The sequence below is a fragment of the Scardinius erythrophthalmus genome, assembly GCF_964197995.2.
Source record: "Scardinius erythrophthalmus genome assembly, chromosome: 14".
Lineage (NCBI taxonomy): Eukaryota > Metazoa > Chordata > Actinopteri > Cypriniformes > Leuciscidae > Scardinius > Scardinius erythrophthalmus.
In genome coordinates this window covers 6,424,401-6,440,765 of record NC_138234.1, presented here as the reverse complement: position 1 = coordinate 6,440,765, position 16,365 = coordinate 6,424,401, and the positions used below count along the sequence as shown (strand labels likewise).

At 38.9% G+C, this 16,365-nt stretch overlaps 1 protein-coding gene across 3 annotated transcripts; it reads left to right on the top strand.

Moving 5' to 3' along the window:
- Window positions 1-1,012: 1,012 nt before the first annotated feature.
- Window positions 1,013-15,588, top strand: matk (megakaryocyte-associated tyrosine kinase). Of its 3 annotated transcripts, none has more exons than XM_081384389.1 (13): window positions 1,013-1,059; window positions 1,890-1,956; window positions 2,037-2,150; window positions 5,343-5,458; window positions 5,577-5,796; window positions 6,931-7,024; window positions 7,113-7,178; window positions 7,463-7,562; window positions 8,919-9,003; window positions 11,189-11,262; window positions 12,215-12,410; window positions 13,570-13,656; window positions 15,182-15,588. In XM_081384389.1, exons 2-13 carry the CDS (start codon window positions 1,948-1,950, stop codon window positions 15,359-15,361), a joined length of 1,341 nt encoding a protein of 446 aa, XP_081240515.1. In that variant the 5' UTR covers window positions 1,013-1,059; window positions 1,890-1,947; the 3' UTR covers window positions 15,362-15,588. The 3 variants fall into 3 exon arrangements, with proteins under 3 accessions (XP_081240515.1, XP_081240516.1, XP_081240514.1); XM_081384390.1 differs by having other exon boundaries at window positions 1,028-1,059; window positions 2,040-2,150; XM_081384388.1 differs by lacking the exon at window positions 1,013-1,059 and having other exon boundaries at window positions 1,833-1,956.
- Window positions 15,589-16,365: the final 777 nt, after the last annotated feature.

Below are 16,365 nucleotides of genomic sequence, written 5' to 3'. Positions count from 1 at the left end.
AGAGGAGAAAATGTAAAAAGTCTCAGACTTTTGGATCCCACTGCATATAAAACAAAATATTTAGATATATTTATGAATATAAATCAGTTTTATTCTATATAATATTATTATAATGTATTATATAATAATATTATGTATGACGTGAATGCAAAGAAATTAGTTGTATCTTTAAAAAGTTACGTTTTTAAAATAGGTAGTTAGTAGTATTCACTAATTAGCGACACGAATCAGCTTTGTGTGGTTGTTTATTAACCCGACACTGGATTTATACACGTTTAGGTATCAGATCTGTAACCGCTTGAGGACAAACATAAATCACGCGGTGCACAAAAATATTCTTATTACTTCTCTGCTATCATTATTTTTATTTGCATACTGAATAATCGCTCATTTCACAGTGAGAGGCTGGCGTTTCGACAGGGTATCGAAACTGTTGTTCTCTAGCGAACGACGCGATTAGTTTCACGAGTCTGGTTCTTCACACGTGCCTGCGGTAAAGATTTAAAGTACTTGAAATGTGAACGAGGAGGTGAATTTACGGTTCTTCATATTGCAATATAATATTAATGTAATACCTCTCTATTCTTAAGTTTTTTATACAAAAGAGTAAAGTCTAACGAGAGATGCGCACTAGGAAGATTGCTATTAGTACATTTAAATTGATTATTCATATCGCCTGAGTTATGTTCTGCCACATGTTTTTATGTATAATGTAATCGATTCCCGGCATTTTTAAATGTTCCTGCTGAGTGTTTGTTCTCGTTTTGTAGGACTGTGAAAAATTATATTGTGATCTTTTATTTGGAATATCTGTGTAGTGCTGCTTAACTAAATAAACAGAAAATGATCGGACTAAACTGTGTTAGAGTATGTTTTTTTGCTTTGCTTTATATGTATGCTATCATGTATGGTCATAAATGGGGTGGAAAAAAACGTCAGAGCTGCGATATCTGGAGGAAGTGAGCTTGTGTGTAATAAACCTCTGATGAGTGTGTAACCGCTCACATGGACTTCGACACAAGCAACACAATCTTCCGCCATTCAAACCGAGTCCTGCTGGTGAGTGAAATTAAACTTTAAAACATCTAGGACATCATTTAAGTTGGTTTTAATTTCATGCTGCACTGTTACTGGATTTAGAAACATAGACTACCATACTTCTTGGATATTATTGTGTATAAGTATTTCTGATGATGTTTTGATGAAATATATTGTGCATCTTCATTTTAACTACCTTTTGGCATTTTAAAGTTAAGTTGTCAATTCAGTTTAGGTATTTTTATTTACTTATTACATTTTTAACATTTTAAAAAGCTTTTTTGCAGTCAAGGGGTTATGTAGTGTGACCTTATTTATAAATTATTAAATTCATATAAATTTTAAAATCATTTAGACTTTTTTGCAGCTAAGTGGTCTTGCAGTGGTGTAAATTGATTTTTAAAAACATTTAGACATTTTTCAAAAAATGTAAAAATTTGATCAAAAAAATTATTTTTAAAAACATTTAGACTTCTTTTTTGCAGCTAAGTGGTCTTGCAGTGGTGTATATATATGCCTATATATGATATTATTTATTTTTTTCTGTTTTTAAAATAAACTCTTTGGGCCATATTGATAACCTTTTAGCTTTATTTATTTATTTTTATTTATTTTATTTTTTTGTGGTGTGATAAGTCGGGACTTTTTTTATTTATTATTATTGTATTGATTGTATTGTATTGATTTATTAACAAAAACCTTACTGTTTCATATTGAGTTTTTTTGGGGGCTTTTTTCCACCATTTGTAATCACTTTTAGCAGTGGCAATTTTTATTAAATTTAAGTGTGTATCGAGTTTTGTAAATGAACTTTTTGCATTTCTTTGTTAATTTAACATCTTGATACACAGTCTTCTCGAACATATTGAAATTCTGACGAGCTGCTGATGTTCGCTACTCTGTAAACACATGGACATGGTAAGCGAGACTTCTTGTTAAATGTTGGCCGACACCTCGATGTTCTTCTCACACCTCACATCTTAAACTTCTTACTCTAGAAGAACTGGACGACAGGAACGCAGTGCGTCGCCAAAAAGGAGCACTGCAAACCTAAAGAGGGGGAAATACTGTATCATAAAGGCGACGTCTTGACTCTCGTGGGACCTGGAACGGTAAAACAAGCAGCTTTTTTTTTCTAAAAACATTCTCCTATAAGAGTTTACCCTATAAGTACCCTATAAGTCTTAACTCCTATAAGAGTTTTTTCATGAACGATAAAATCGGACGAGCGATTACAGAACGCGAAAGCAGCACATAACAAAAGCACTTACACTTAAAGGCAGGGCTAGACTGGGACAAAAAAATCGGCCCGGGCATTTTGGCCCAGACCGGCCCACTATATGATCATAAACACCACCCATCTTTGCACGCCCTTAATTATTTGCATACCAACTCCTATTCATTAAAACCACTAATGCCATGTAATGAGTTAATAGGAACGAGTGAGGAATCCTACACAGTGATGAATCCTGAAACAAGCTATAAGCTGCATTGGCATAGGCTTAGCAATACAAGTGTTTCTTACAGGATTTTTGTTAAAACTATGGTCGGTGGTGGGACCTCGGTCCTTCTAGGGGGGTTTGGGGGCATGCCCATCCACCCCCCCACACCCCCACCCCCGTGAGAAAATTTTGTGCATTTTAATGTTAAATTCATCAATCTGGTGCACTTTAAGAGTTCAAAATTAAATTAAAAGCTCCAACCCATATTCAGTGTGCAAATTAAACAAAGGAAAATTCAAACCTCTTTTAGTTACAGTGTCTATTTACATTACACCTACTACATAATAATAGTTATAATATTAATCCTATGACAGTAATAGCCATATTTTGTAAAACAAATGCACTAAAAAATAAAGGAAACTTTCAGAATTAGTGTTGTACCAATTTCTATACTTGAAAGAGATAAGCACATGATCTTTTATTTTGACGCAAACTGCATCAAGCTTTTATTTTGGCGGAAAACATGGTTTACAAACGCCTCTCGTTAAATTTCTAGTGAATTGCGGTAATCGTCAACTATGCAGATGTGGAAATGATCTGTTACTGGGTTATGGGTTCCTACACTCATGACATAGCTTAAGTGTTTTGAAAATAGTTCTGCTTACTGCGGACTCTACACTTTCTCATCTCTCTCCTGGTCCTCCTCACTATCATCATCTGCCGCTGGAGCTGATGAAGGTCAGAAAACATATATTTTGACACAGTTTACAGTGTCTGCTTTAAGGGCCTGGTTCTATTTTTTCACACTATTTCTCTGCACATTCCTTGCGTTTCTTCTCCATCTCGCTGACTATTTTGACAGATACACAAGTGACACTGCTGCACGCTTGTCACTCGTTTAAAGTTGTGATTGGGCCAGCCCAGTGTCAATCAAGAAAAGAGCCAATGGGCCGCTGATCCACGTGTTTCATGGGCTGGTCTGTCAGAAAAAAAAAAAAACTAACACTGACTTTTTTTGACCAATGCATTACACCGGCACAAACCCAGCGCCGCCAATTAAGCAAAACAAAACGAATGGGCCGCCGATGTACACATTTTATGGGCCGTTAAAAAAATAAATAAAAAAAATAAAAAGTATGTATGAGTCTGAGATGAATCGGCCCAAAAAGCACGTCGGCCCTCCGGGAAAATGCCCGGTATGCCCAATGGCCAGTCCAGCCATGCTTAAAGGGTTGGTATAATGCCCTTTTAACAAGATGTAAAATAAGTCTCTGATCCCCCCAGAGTGTGTGTGTGAAGTTTTAGCTCAAAATACCCCACAGATATTTTTATAAAGCATGTTAAAATTGTCACTTTTTGAGGGTGAGCAAAAACGCACCGTTTGTGTGTCTGTCCCTTTAAATGCAAATGAGCTGCTGCTCCCGGCACAGAGGGCGGAGCTACAACAGCTTGTGTCCTGAAAATTTCAAAAACTTGTAGCTTTTTATGTTCAAACCAGAGTCAGTCAAAGATGGACAGACTCAAGAAGAAGTGACAACATGATAGAATGCAACCGGAGGTTAGCCTGGAAATTCAGACCTAAATCTAAAAGATTAACGGTCTGGCATCGACTAATGAAAATCGTCCAGCTCGAGGGGCGGCACCAAGCATGCATTTGAAAATCTCACTGCACGCAATGGGATAACACTACGACCAATCACAACAATAAACCCCATACGCTTCGCTTCCAGCGGAGATAACTGGTAGATTAGACTCTTGCCGTATCCGGTCGGCAAAACAGCAAAAACGTCTTTCTTGCAAAGGAACGATTCGGGCGGCGTCTTCTGTTCCTGTTTAAAGATAAAAGCCAAGTCTAACTCGTTCATTGTAGCGGCCAAAGCCGTTTAAAACAACTGGTATTCATCCATAGCCATCTTGCAATGTTTACTAATGACTTCGACGTCACAGCACTGTCGTCATCTCGCCTCTGGCCCGCCTATATCTGATAACCCGCTGTGATTGGTGCAGCTCAGATGAGGGGCATATTTAATGAGCATCATTACTCGACACCAGAGTAACTCGCTGAGCAAATTCAACTTGTGCTCTCGCGAGAACTCTGGAATACCAGGGTAACCAGACGTCCTGCAAACAGCAACATTGCACACTAACTAAAGTTAAAAAACTGAATTTATAATCAACCACTCCTTTAAAATATGTTTTCGTCTTGTAGTGTGGGCGGACCTTAACTATAATTATACAGTTTTAATAATTGTTCTAATTCTATATGAATATGTCCACACCACAGCTATAACGATGACACTGAGGGATGATCCATTAGGAATCACTTTCAGAGTTTTTTTTTTTTCTTTTTTCAGCTGATGAATGATAAAAACATTTACAGCCAATCAGAATCCACCTGACTTTAAAGAGCGTGAGCATTTAAAGCTACAGGCGCGTGCTTTAAGCAACAGGTCACCCAAAAATGAAAGAAAAATATCCATATTATAGTTTATAAAGTTTTAAATATGGATATTTTTCTTACAAAAACCCATCGCCTCGCTTCAGAAGGCCTTTATTAACCCACTCGAGTCCTATGGATTACTTTTATGATGGATGGATATGCTTTAACTCAGGCTCTATTCACTCCCATTATAAAGTTAGGAAGAGCCAGGATATTTTTAATATAACTCTGACTGTGTTTGGCTGAAAGAAGAAAGTCATATACGGCTTTGAATGGCTTGAGGGTGATGGAAATATGGGATAATTTTTAATTTTTGGGTGATCTATTCCGTTAATAATCAGAATGTTAATAACCATTGGTGTGGACAGTAATGGTCAACATTCTTTGTGTGAACAGACGTTTTTATTAAAATATGTTTTCAGAGAAAAGGAGAATACAGAGCCAGACACAACACAACAGGAGAGGAAGGGCTGGTCTCGGGTTCAAACCTCAGAGAACGACAAGCCCTCCGGATCGACCCAAAACTGAGCCTCATGCCGTAAGTGACTAACATCTGAATTACGAGGAATGAGTTGTTGTTACGCTACGGACAGAAAGGATGTGGTTGGTGTCTGAAAATAGCCTCATGTGAGGCCAACTTCTCTGATGCTCCTCAGATGGTTTCACGGCAAGATATCAGGACCGCAAGCCGTAAGCAAACTCAAGCCCACGGAAGACGGGCTTTTCCTGGTGCGCGAGTCGGTCCGGCACCCCGGGGACTTCGTGCTGTGTGTGTGCTTCAACCAGAAGGTCTTCCACTACCACGTCATCTTCCAGAACAACAAACTGTCCATCGACAACAAGGAGTTCTTCTACAACCTCATCGACATGATCGAGGTGCGTAGGCGGCTCATTTTAGCCTGCGTTTCTTAGTTTATCTCGGTTTGCAGTGACACATCCGTGTTGCTGGTGTCCTGTGGTTTTGAAGGGGAAACAGCAACTCTGACACTAGTTTAAGGTTATAGTCAGAAGACTTTTTGGGGACTTTTGCTTTGCGGTGTGACATACATTTTAGTTGTTAATTATTATGGCCATTTTTTGAGTTGTTTTGTTTTGCCAGTTTTCGCAATTTTTGTTCCCGTTTTTTGCTGTCAAGAAGTCATGTAGTCTGACAACTTATTATTTTATTTTATGTATTTAGGGTTTTTATTATTTTTGGGCTAATTCTGATCTCCTTTTAGCTGTTTTTAAAGTGGCTATAGGCGGTGACATTATTATTATTACTATTATTATTTTATTCATGTGTATTCATCATTTGAAATTGTTTGTTTGGGCTTTTTTTCACATTTCGTATTGAGTTTTTTTTTTTTTTTGGTAATTTCCACCATTTATTTCCACCTTTTCGTTTTTCTGCAGTCACATAAACATGCAGTGTTTAAACAAAATTAGCATTTTATATAATAATTTTATATAATTTTTTTATTGTGGCCATTTATGATCTTTAGGCACCTTAGGCATTTTTTATTTTATTTTTTCATGCATATTTGTTTTTGTATATATATCTGTGATGTATCAAAAAATGGGATGTGGGGGGGGGGGTTAAAATTAACCATTTTTAATCACCTTTTGTGGTGCAACAAATTATTATTATACAATACAGTAGTCAACATTTGAAGTGGATAAAAATGTCATCAAAGGTGTCCATAGACAAGAACGGGTATTGTTGTAATTCATGAATAACTTTGATGAAAGATTTTGATGAAAAAAATAATAATAATAATAATAAATCCCATTTTTACTGTTTTATTATTTACATTTTTTACTGTGGCTATGTGATGTTACATTATTTTTTTTTTAAAATATGAAGTATAGTATCATACACTGATTTAGCATTATGAAAATTCATGTCTTCTCTAATAGACACTGCACCAAATTCCGCCAATGTTTTGAAGACTTCATTTAAAGGGGGTTTGTTTAACTTTAACACTTTGACGTCTTGTAAGTCACAGCTGGTTTTGTTGGTTGTTGCAGTTTTACAGCAGAAACCAAGGCGCTCTCGCTACTGTTCTGCTGAAGCACAAGAAGAAGGAAGGCACTAAATCTGCCGAGACCAAGCTGTTGAAATGTAAGTGTTAATGCAGAAGAGCTCCAGAAACCCCTGAAGATTGCTGTCTAGTAGTCTAACGTGTGACGTGTGTGTGTGTGTTCGTCAGCCGGCTGGCTCCTGGATCTGTCGAAGCTGACGTTAGGAGAGGCCCTCGGACAGGGAGAGTTCGGTGGTGAGCTGCTCTTCTGTAGATACTGTAGTTGTGTTCTCTCAGAGAGCCACTAGAGAGCAGGAATACAGCACTAATACTGCACACACTGTTTTAAAGCATGATATTATGCAACAGTATTCTACGTGTCACATGACCTCGTTACTGAATTCAGTCTATAAAGAAAGAAATAAGAAATTACATTTTGCATACAGAAAATCAAGCACATTTTACCCCGCCGGTTTCATCACCAAAATGCAAATATTATTTAATAGTGCAACTTTCTCAACTGTACAACTGTTCTCCAGCCGTGTTCGAGGGGGAATACTGTGGCCAGAGAGTCGCTGTGAAGAACATCAGGTGTGACGTAACGGCCCAGGCTTTCCTGGAGGAGACGTCGGTCATGACGTAAGAGTGTGTGTGTGTGTGTGTGTGTGTGTGTGTGTGTGTGTGTGTGTGTGTGTGTCCTCCTGTGTGTGTGTGTGTGTGTGTGTGTGTGTGTCCTCCTGTGTGTGTGTGTGTGTGTGTGTGTGTGTGTGTGTGTGTGTGTGTCCTCCTGTGTGTGTGTGTGTGTGTGTGTGTGTGTGTGTCCTCCTGTGTGTGTGTGTGTGTGTGTGTGTGTGTGTGTGTGTGTGTCCTCCTGTGTGTGTGTGTGTGTGTGTGTGTGTGTGTGTGTGTGTCCCTGTGTGTGTGTGTGTGTGTGTGTGTGTGTGTGTGTGTGTGTGTCCTCCTGTGTGTGTGTGTGTGTGTGTGTGTGTGTGTGTGTCCTCCTGTATATGTGTGTGTGTCCTCCTGTGTGTGTGTGTGTGTGTGTGTGTGTGTGTGTCCTCCTGTGTGTGTGTGTGTGTGTGTGTGTGTGTGTCCTCCTGTATATGTGTGTGTGTCCTCCTGTGTGTGTGTGTGTGTGTGTGTGTGTGTGTGTCCCTGTGTGTGTCTGTGTGTGTGTGTGTGTGTGTGTGTGTGTGTGTCCTCCTGTGTGTGTGTGTGTGTGTGTGTGTGTGTGTGTGTGTGTGTGTGTGTGTCCTCCTGTATGTGTGTGTGTGTGTCCTCCTGTGTGTGTGTGTGTGTGTGTGTGTCCCTGTGTGTGTGTGTGTGTGTGTCCTCCTGTATATGTATGTGTGTGTGTCCTCCTGTGTGTGTGTGTGTGTGTGTGTGTGTGTGTGTGTGTGTGTGTGTCCCTGTGTGTGTGTGTGTGTGTGTGTGTGTGTGTCCTCCTGTGTGTGTGTGTGTGTGTGTGTGTGTGTGTGTGTGTGTGTGTGTGTGTGTGTGTGTGTGTGTGTGTGTGTGTGTGTGTGTGTGTGTCCTCCTGTGTGTGTGTGTGTGTGTGTGTGTGTGTGTGTGTGTGTGTGTGTGTCCTCCTGTATATGTGTGTCCTCCTGTGTGTGTCCTCCTGTGTGTGTGTGTGTGTGTGTGTGTGTGTGTGTGTTTCCTCCTGTGTGTGTGTGTGTGTGTGTGTGTGTGTGTGTGTGTGTGTGTCCTCCTGTGTGTGTGTGTGTGTGTGTGTGTCCTCCTGTGTGTGTGTGTGTGTGTGTGTGTGTCTTCCTGTATATGTGTGTGTGTGTGTGTGTGTGTGTGTGTGTGTGTGTGTGTGTGTGTGTGTGTGTGTGTCCTCCTGTGTGTGTGTGTGTGTGTGTCTCTTCCTGTATATGTGTGTGTGTCTGTATGTGTGTCCTCCTGTGTGTGTGTGTGTGTGTGTGTGTGTGTGTGTGTGTGTGTGTGTGTGTCTCATGCTCACATTCACTAATATAACATCCTCTTCTGCAGGAATCTCCATCATAAGAATCTGGTGCAGTTATTAGGGGTGATTCTCCACAACGGACTTCACATCGTCACTGAGTTAATGACGAAGGTACCGCTGTCAGAAGAGGGTGTGTGTTCTGATGAGTGTGTGAGTGTGTGTTCTGATGAGTGTGTGTGTTCTGATGAGTGTGTGTGTTCTGATGAGTGTGTGTGTTCTGATGAGTGTGTGTGTTCTGATGAGTGTGTGTGTTCTGATGAGTGTGTGTTCTGATGAGTGTGTGTGTGTGTGTGTGTGTTCTGATGAGTGTGTGTGTTCTGATGAGTGTGTGTGTTCTGATGAGTGTGTGTTCTGATGAGTGTGTGTTCTGATGAGTGTGTGTGTTCTGATGAGTGTGTGTGTTCTGATGAGTGTGTGTGTTCTGATGAGTTAGTGTTCTGATGAGTGTGTGTGTGTGTGTTCTGATGAGTGTGTGTTCTGATGAGTGTGTGTTCTGATGAGTGTGTGTTCTGATGAGTGTGTGTTCTGATGAGTGTGTGTTCTGATGAGTGTGTGTTCTGATGAGTGTGTGTGTGTGTGTGTGTGTGTTCTGATGAGTGTGTGTTCTGATGAGTGTGTGTGTGTGTGTGTGTTCTGATGAGTGTGTGTTCTGATGAGTGTGTGTGTTCTGATGAGTGTGTGTGTTCTGATGAGTGTGTGTGTTCTGATGAGTGTGTGTGTTCTGATGAGTGTGTTTTCTGATGAGTGTGTGTGTGTGTGTGTTCTGATGAGTGTGTGTTCTGATGAGTGTGTGTGTTCTGATGAGTGTGTGTGTTCTGATGAGTGTGTTTTCTGATGAGTGTGTGTGTGTGTGTGTGTGTGTGTGTGTGTGTGTGTTCTGATGAGTGTGTGAGTGTGTTCTGATGACTGTGTGTTCTGATGAGTGTGTGAGTGTGTTCTGATGAGTGTGTGTTCTAATGAGTGTGTGAGTGTGTTCTGATAAGTGTGTGTTCTGATGAGTGTGTGTGTTCTGATGAGTGTGTGTGTTCTGATGAGTGTGTGTGTTCTGATGAGTGTGTGTGTTCTGATGAGTGTGTGTTCTGATGAGTGTGTGTTCTGATGAGTGTGTGTTCTGATGAGTGTGTGTTCTGATGAGTGTGTGTTCTGATGAGTGTGTGTTCTGATGAGTGTGTGTTCTGATGAGTGTGTGTTCTGATGAGTGTGTGTTCTGATGAGAGTGTGTTTTGATGAGTGTGTGTTCTGATGAGTGTGTGAGTGTGCTCTGATGAGTGTGTGTGTGTGTGTTCTGATGAGAGTGTGTTCTGATGAATGTGTTCTGATGAGTGTGTGTGTGTGTTCTGATGAGTGTGTGAGTGTGTTCCGATGACTGTGTTCCCATGAGTGTGTGTTCTGATGAGTGTGTGAGTGTGTTCTGATGAGTGTGTGTGTGTGTGTGTTCTGATGAGAGTGTGTTCTGATGAGAGTGTGTTCTGATGAGAGTGTGTTCTGATGAGAGTGTGTTCTGACGAATGTGTTCTGATGAGTGTGTGAGTGTGTTCTGATGAGTGTGTGAGTGTGTTCTGATGAGTGTGTGTGTGTGTTCTGATGAGTGTGTTGTGTTCTGACGAATGTGTTCTGATGAGTGTGTGTGTGTGTTCTGATGAGTGTGTGAGTGTGTTCCGATGACTGTGTTCCCATGAGTGTGTGTTCTGATGAGTGTGTGAGTGTGTTCTGATGAGTGTGTGTTCTGATGAGTGTGTGATGAGTGTGTGTGTTCTGATGAGTGTGCGTTCTGATGAGTGTGTGAGTGTGTTCTGATGAGTGTGTGTGTTCTGATGAGTGTGTGTGTTCTGATGAGTGTGTGTGTTCTGATGAGTGTGTGTGTTCTGATGAGTGTGCGTTCTGATGAGTGTGTGAGTGTGTTCTGATGAGTGTGTGTTCTGATGAGTGTGTGAGTGTGTTCTGATGAGTGTGTGTTCTGATGAGTGTGTGATGAGTGTGTGTGTTCTGATGAGTGTGCGTTCTGATGAGTGTGTGAGTGTGTTCTGATGAGTGTGTGTGTTCTGATGAGTGTTTGTGTTCTGATGAGTGTGCGTTCTGATGAGTGTGTGAGTGTGTTCTGATGAGTGTGTGTTCTGATGAGTGTGTGAGTGTGTTCTGATGAGTGTGCGTTCTGATGAGTGTGTGAGTGTTTTCTGATGAGTGTGTGTGTGTTCTGATGAGTGTGTGTGTTCTGATGAGTGTGCGTTCTGATGAGTGTGTGAGTGTGTTCTGATGAGTGTGTGTGTTCTGATGAGTGTGTGTCGTCTCGTCACAGGGGAATCTGGTGAATTTTCTCCGCTCACGAGGGCGTTTCGCGGTCAGCGTGACTCAGCTGCTGCGCTTCGCACTGTAAGAGCTCACAAAACTACACATGAAATCAACATCTTAATACAGTAAATCAATGCAACATTTAAATATAGAAATAGAAATGTCATATTTCACTCGAAATCAGAAGAAATGAGAAATCACATTGCAAGCCCATTTTTTTCCTCTGTTCTCATCACCAAAATGCAAACATTATTTAATAGTACATTACTTGGAATTTAATAAGAATAATTGAGATTAGTGATCATTTAAAAAAAAGTCCAGAAACATGGGATTATTATTGGATATATTGTTTCGTAATACGGCTTTATTTTCTTATTTTGTGCTAATTTTGGTATTATGGTAGTGATATTTTTATATATATATATATATATATATAGCCTTTTTTCTTATTTTAGTATAATGTTGGTAAGAATTATTTTTTTATTTTTTTCAAAAGTTACATTTTATTTATTTTCCATTTATTATTATTATTATTTTTATATACATAATGATAATTTCATTGTTATTTTAAAACAAAACATAGCCTTTACTTTCTGACTACTACTGATACTATTTTTGGTATTATGGTAGCACGAATATTTTATTGTTTATTTAAATTTAAAGTTATTTATTTTTCATTTATTTTGTTATTATTGTTAGATGTTTTTGGTATTACGAATATTTTATTTTTAATAAAATGGGCTTCATTTTATTTACTTAGTATTACATTAGTATTAAGCTAATGAGAATGATTGATTATATTTTTATTTAAAAAAAATAGACCTTTATTTTCTTATTTTGTGCAAATTTTGGTGTTGTGGTGATCACTTTTATTTTTACTTATTTAAAAAAAAAAGCTTGATTAAAAAAACTTTTGATTTATAAAAATGAATGAACATGTGTGATTTCATCAATTTGGAACATGTAAAAATATTAGAAATGATCTTGAAAAATGTGATCATGTGACTTTTGTTTTGTTTGTGTGTTTCCTCAGAGATGTTTGTGAAGGTATGGAGCACCTGGAGAGTAAGAAGCTCCTGCACCGAGACCTCGCCGGACGCAACATCCTCGTGTCGGAGGACACCGTCGCCAAAATCAGCGATTTCGGTCTGGCCAAGGTCAGTTCAAAGGCAACCGACAACTCAAAGTTACCCGTCAAGTGGACGGCACCCGAAGCCCTGAAGAGCCAGGTGAGAGAAGATGTGCATCACCTGAATCAATATTCTGATGTTTTCCATCTTCATCTTTCTTTAGTGTGTAATGTTGCTGTTTGAGTTCTTCTCGATATCAGTGTCACTGTTTCTGAACTCCTGAAACGCCTCCATTGTAGTCTCGAGTTTCTTCCGGGAACGAACACGTCACAATATTCCTCATTTAAATAATTCATAAAGGGGCGGGGCCTGGTTGAGTTAGTAGTGTGTTGAAACTGGTGTTTATGGTAAAGGGGCGGGACATTTCCCAAACACACTCGAAGCGCTCGACCAATCACAGCACTGATCCAGCCGACCAATCAGAGCACAGTGTGCTTTTCAGAAGGAGGGGCTTCATAGAGACAGGAACTAAACAGGGGTGTGTTTCCCGAAAGCATCGTTAGCCAACTATGGTCGCAAGTTCCGTCGTTATCAGCAGTTCAACGCGTCTGTGTTTCCCGAAACCATCGTTCCAACGAATGTTCGCAAACAGCATCGCAAAGTTGTGTGTTTGGAACGACAGCTCTCTACCTGTGGTTAGAGGCAGAGTTTCTTGTTTTAATGTCATGTGGACTTAATACATCCTTATCCTGAGCAAAATAATCAAGCTGACATGCAGTGCAACCGAGATCTATTATGTCGAACACATCCAAATGTCATTTACATCTTTTAGTTTGTCAAGAGATTTAAAATGTTTTTGAAAACGTGCTCTAGTGCGTAAGAACGAGTCTAAGATTGAATCTGGAAATAAAGCAAAATAACTGAGAAAAATGAGAAATAGTCCTCAGATGCATGTCTGTAATTGATATCAAAACATCTAGCGTTAATTCGATCTCAAACAGATTCATTAAAAGTATTTATTACACGTGTGACATCATTAACCAGCGTGGTTGAGCGACCAATTTGCGACAGTACGGTTTCGGGAAACAGTCGTGACTAGCGAGTTGATTTCTTCAACGATGGGAGTAAAGCAGAGAGTTACGTCGTTGTACGGGAAACGCATCCCAGAGCGTTACTGACAGACTGGGAAGAGAGGAGCCGCAACAATGGAGATTATGGGAAAATAATCAACATTCAAGCAGGAAAACTTATTCTAGTAGAGCCTGAAAACAAAACCAAGACACAACAGCTTTATAAGTGAGCTCCTCTGCTCCTGTAGAAGTTCTCCACTCAGTCGGATGTGTGGAGTTACGGAGTGCTCCTGTGGGAGATCTTCTCCTTCGGACGACAGCCGTATCCCAAGATGGTGAGTTTCTCTCCGTCTCACTCTGAAGATATTTGGTAACACTTTATGTTGATGGTCCCTTTTGAACATTCTGTTGACTAGCGTAACTTTCAGTAGACTAACTCTCATTAGAGTATTAGTTTGCTTAATATCTGCTAACTCTTTATTGTGATGCTCCTCCAACAACAGACATTTTACTCAGTAAAATAAAACTTTACAACTATATGTCAACTTATTCTAACCCAAACTCTACCAGTCTGCTAATACCCTATTAATACTCTAATGAGAGTTAGCAGACATGTAGGTGCAATGTTACATACCTAATAAAATATTTAGACTCAGATCAACATTTTGTGTCTAATTGTTTACTTATGTGGCAAGTATCCGTGTATAAGCGGGATAATGTACATCCAGCCGGTTGTTATCTCAGAATAAACCCAGACAGGGTGATCAGGACGGTTTTCATGACCCTGTCTGGGTTTATTCCGAGATAACAACCGGCTGGATGTACATTATCCCGCTTATTACATGGATACTTGCCACATAAGTAAACAATTAGACAGAAAAACTGAGTCTAAATATTTTATTAGCTCTTTAAACGCAAAGCTTCCGCGTAGAGTTGCTAGAAAGCGACAAGTTCAAACTAGACGGACATTTAAGTGATATGGTATACAATCATAACACTTATTACACAGCATTTCACCACATAAATAATTATGGAGATAAGAGACGTTGATTTCAGATTAAACTGTTTTAAAATGGTTCCTCTTTGTATTTTATAATCCAACAGTTTACAAAACAATAGTCACAAAATGGCAGCAGCTGTGCTTGTATGAACCAAGAGAGAGCGAGTCCACGATACTGGATGGCATAATTAAACAACTGCACACAAAATATTGATTCGATTGAGTTATATTCATTTATTAGCTCACCAAATGCAAAACTTCAACAAAAAGAAAAACTGTTCCCTAAACATATAGCGCTGCTGACTTCAGTAACCCGGATGAGCTTGTGTTTCTGTTTTCAGTGGTTGTTATCTGGGAATAACACACTGCTGGATGGTGCGATTGACCAATCAGAATCAAGTATTCCACTGAGGCGTGTAATAAACTGACTATAAGTAACTTTGCAACTACATGTCAATTTATTCTGACCCAAACCCTACCAGTCGACTAATACTCTAATGGGAGTTAGTAGACATGTAGGTGCAGCGTTATTTCTAGTCAACAGAACGTGTTAAAGGTGCTGTATGTAACTTTTTCACTCTACTAAAGCATAAAAATACCATAATATGTTTGAGTATTTTGAGGAAACATGCTGAGTTCACACAACTTACTTAGTATTTTTGTCTGGTTTCTAGTCCAAATATAAAAAGAGAGAAACAACGATCTCCGATATTTTGAACTCGACTGCAGTACCTATTTTGACCACTAGTCATCATTCTTACAGACTGCACCTTTAAAGGGACCATCAAAGTAAAGTGAAACCAGATATTGTGCAGTCTCCTTGATAACGGTTTTCTCATGTATGCTGGTGTGTGTGTCAGTCGGTGTGGGATGTGAGGGAGCGTGTGGATCAGGGATATCGCATGGATCCGCCGGACGAGTGTCCGCCTCACGTTTACTCCATCATGACCTCCTGCTGGGAGACCGACCCGAAGAAGAGACCAGCCTTCCACAAACTCAGAGACACACTGGAGAAAGAGCTCGGCAAACTCGACGCGTGAGGACGAGGAGCTTCAGGATTCACATGTGCATAATGGACATTACATTTATTACTGTTCACACTTTATATTTATGTGTTTATCTTTGATTGGGTGAGGGATTTCACCTCAAAATCATAAGATGAATTATACTTTAAATTGCTCTTTAACATGTTTGTACGTGCACCCTACTTTAATCTCTCTCTCATAGTCATGGAAAGATTTGGGAGGATCCTTATAAACTAAAGGGGGCGGGGATGATGTTTGTTTTTGCATGAATATTAATAACATTACTTGTCCTTACTTGGAAGTTGTTTGTTTTATGTAATATTAATTATTCTCTGATTTTAATCTGATTCTCTAATATTACTTATTTAGTGTATATATATATATATATATATATATATATATATATATATATATATATATATAAATATATATATAATTTTTTAATTTTTTTTATTAATAGACTGTAATACAGATTTTATTTTGTTATTATTTTTATTTTTTTATGTTAAATCGTAAACAGTACATGAAGTAATACCACAATGTTATACTTAAAGTATGTTTTACATATAAATTTAGTTATTCTCAAAAGTGGTTCCTATCACAGCAGGAACTATAGTATATTATAACTATACTGTATAATACTATTATTGATTTAGGTTATTATATTTTTAGTATTTTATTAATTATTTGTATTATAAATTATTTGAAGTATTAATAGACTGTAAAACATATTATTATTTTATTTAAATCAGTAAAAAAGTAAAACAGTACAGCAAATAATACCATTATGTAAATAATTTAGCATTATTTTACATATAAGTTTTGTCTGATGTTTAGGGCCCGAGCACCGATGTGAGGACCCTATTGGGACTGCTCCGTTAATTTTACGCGTGTGTGTGTGTGTGTGTGTGTGTGTGTGTGTGTGCGTGCGTGTGCGTGTGCGCTTAATTGTCATGAAAATAATATCACCATAGTCTTTAAAATATGTTTTGGTTTTCAGCAAACTTTGGGGTGAAATA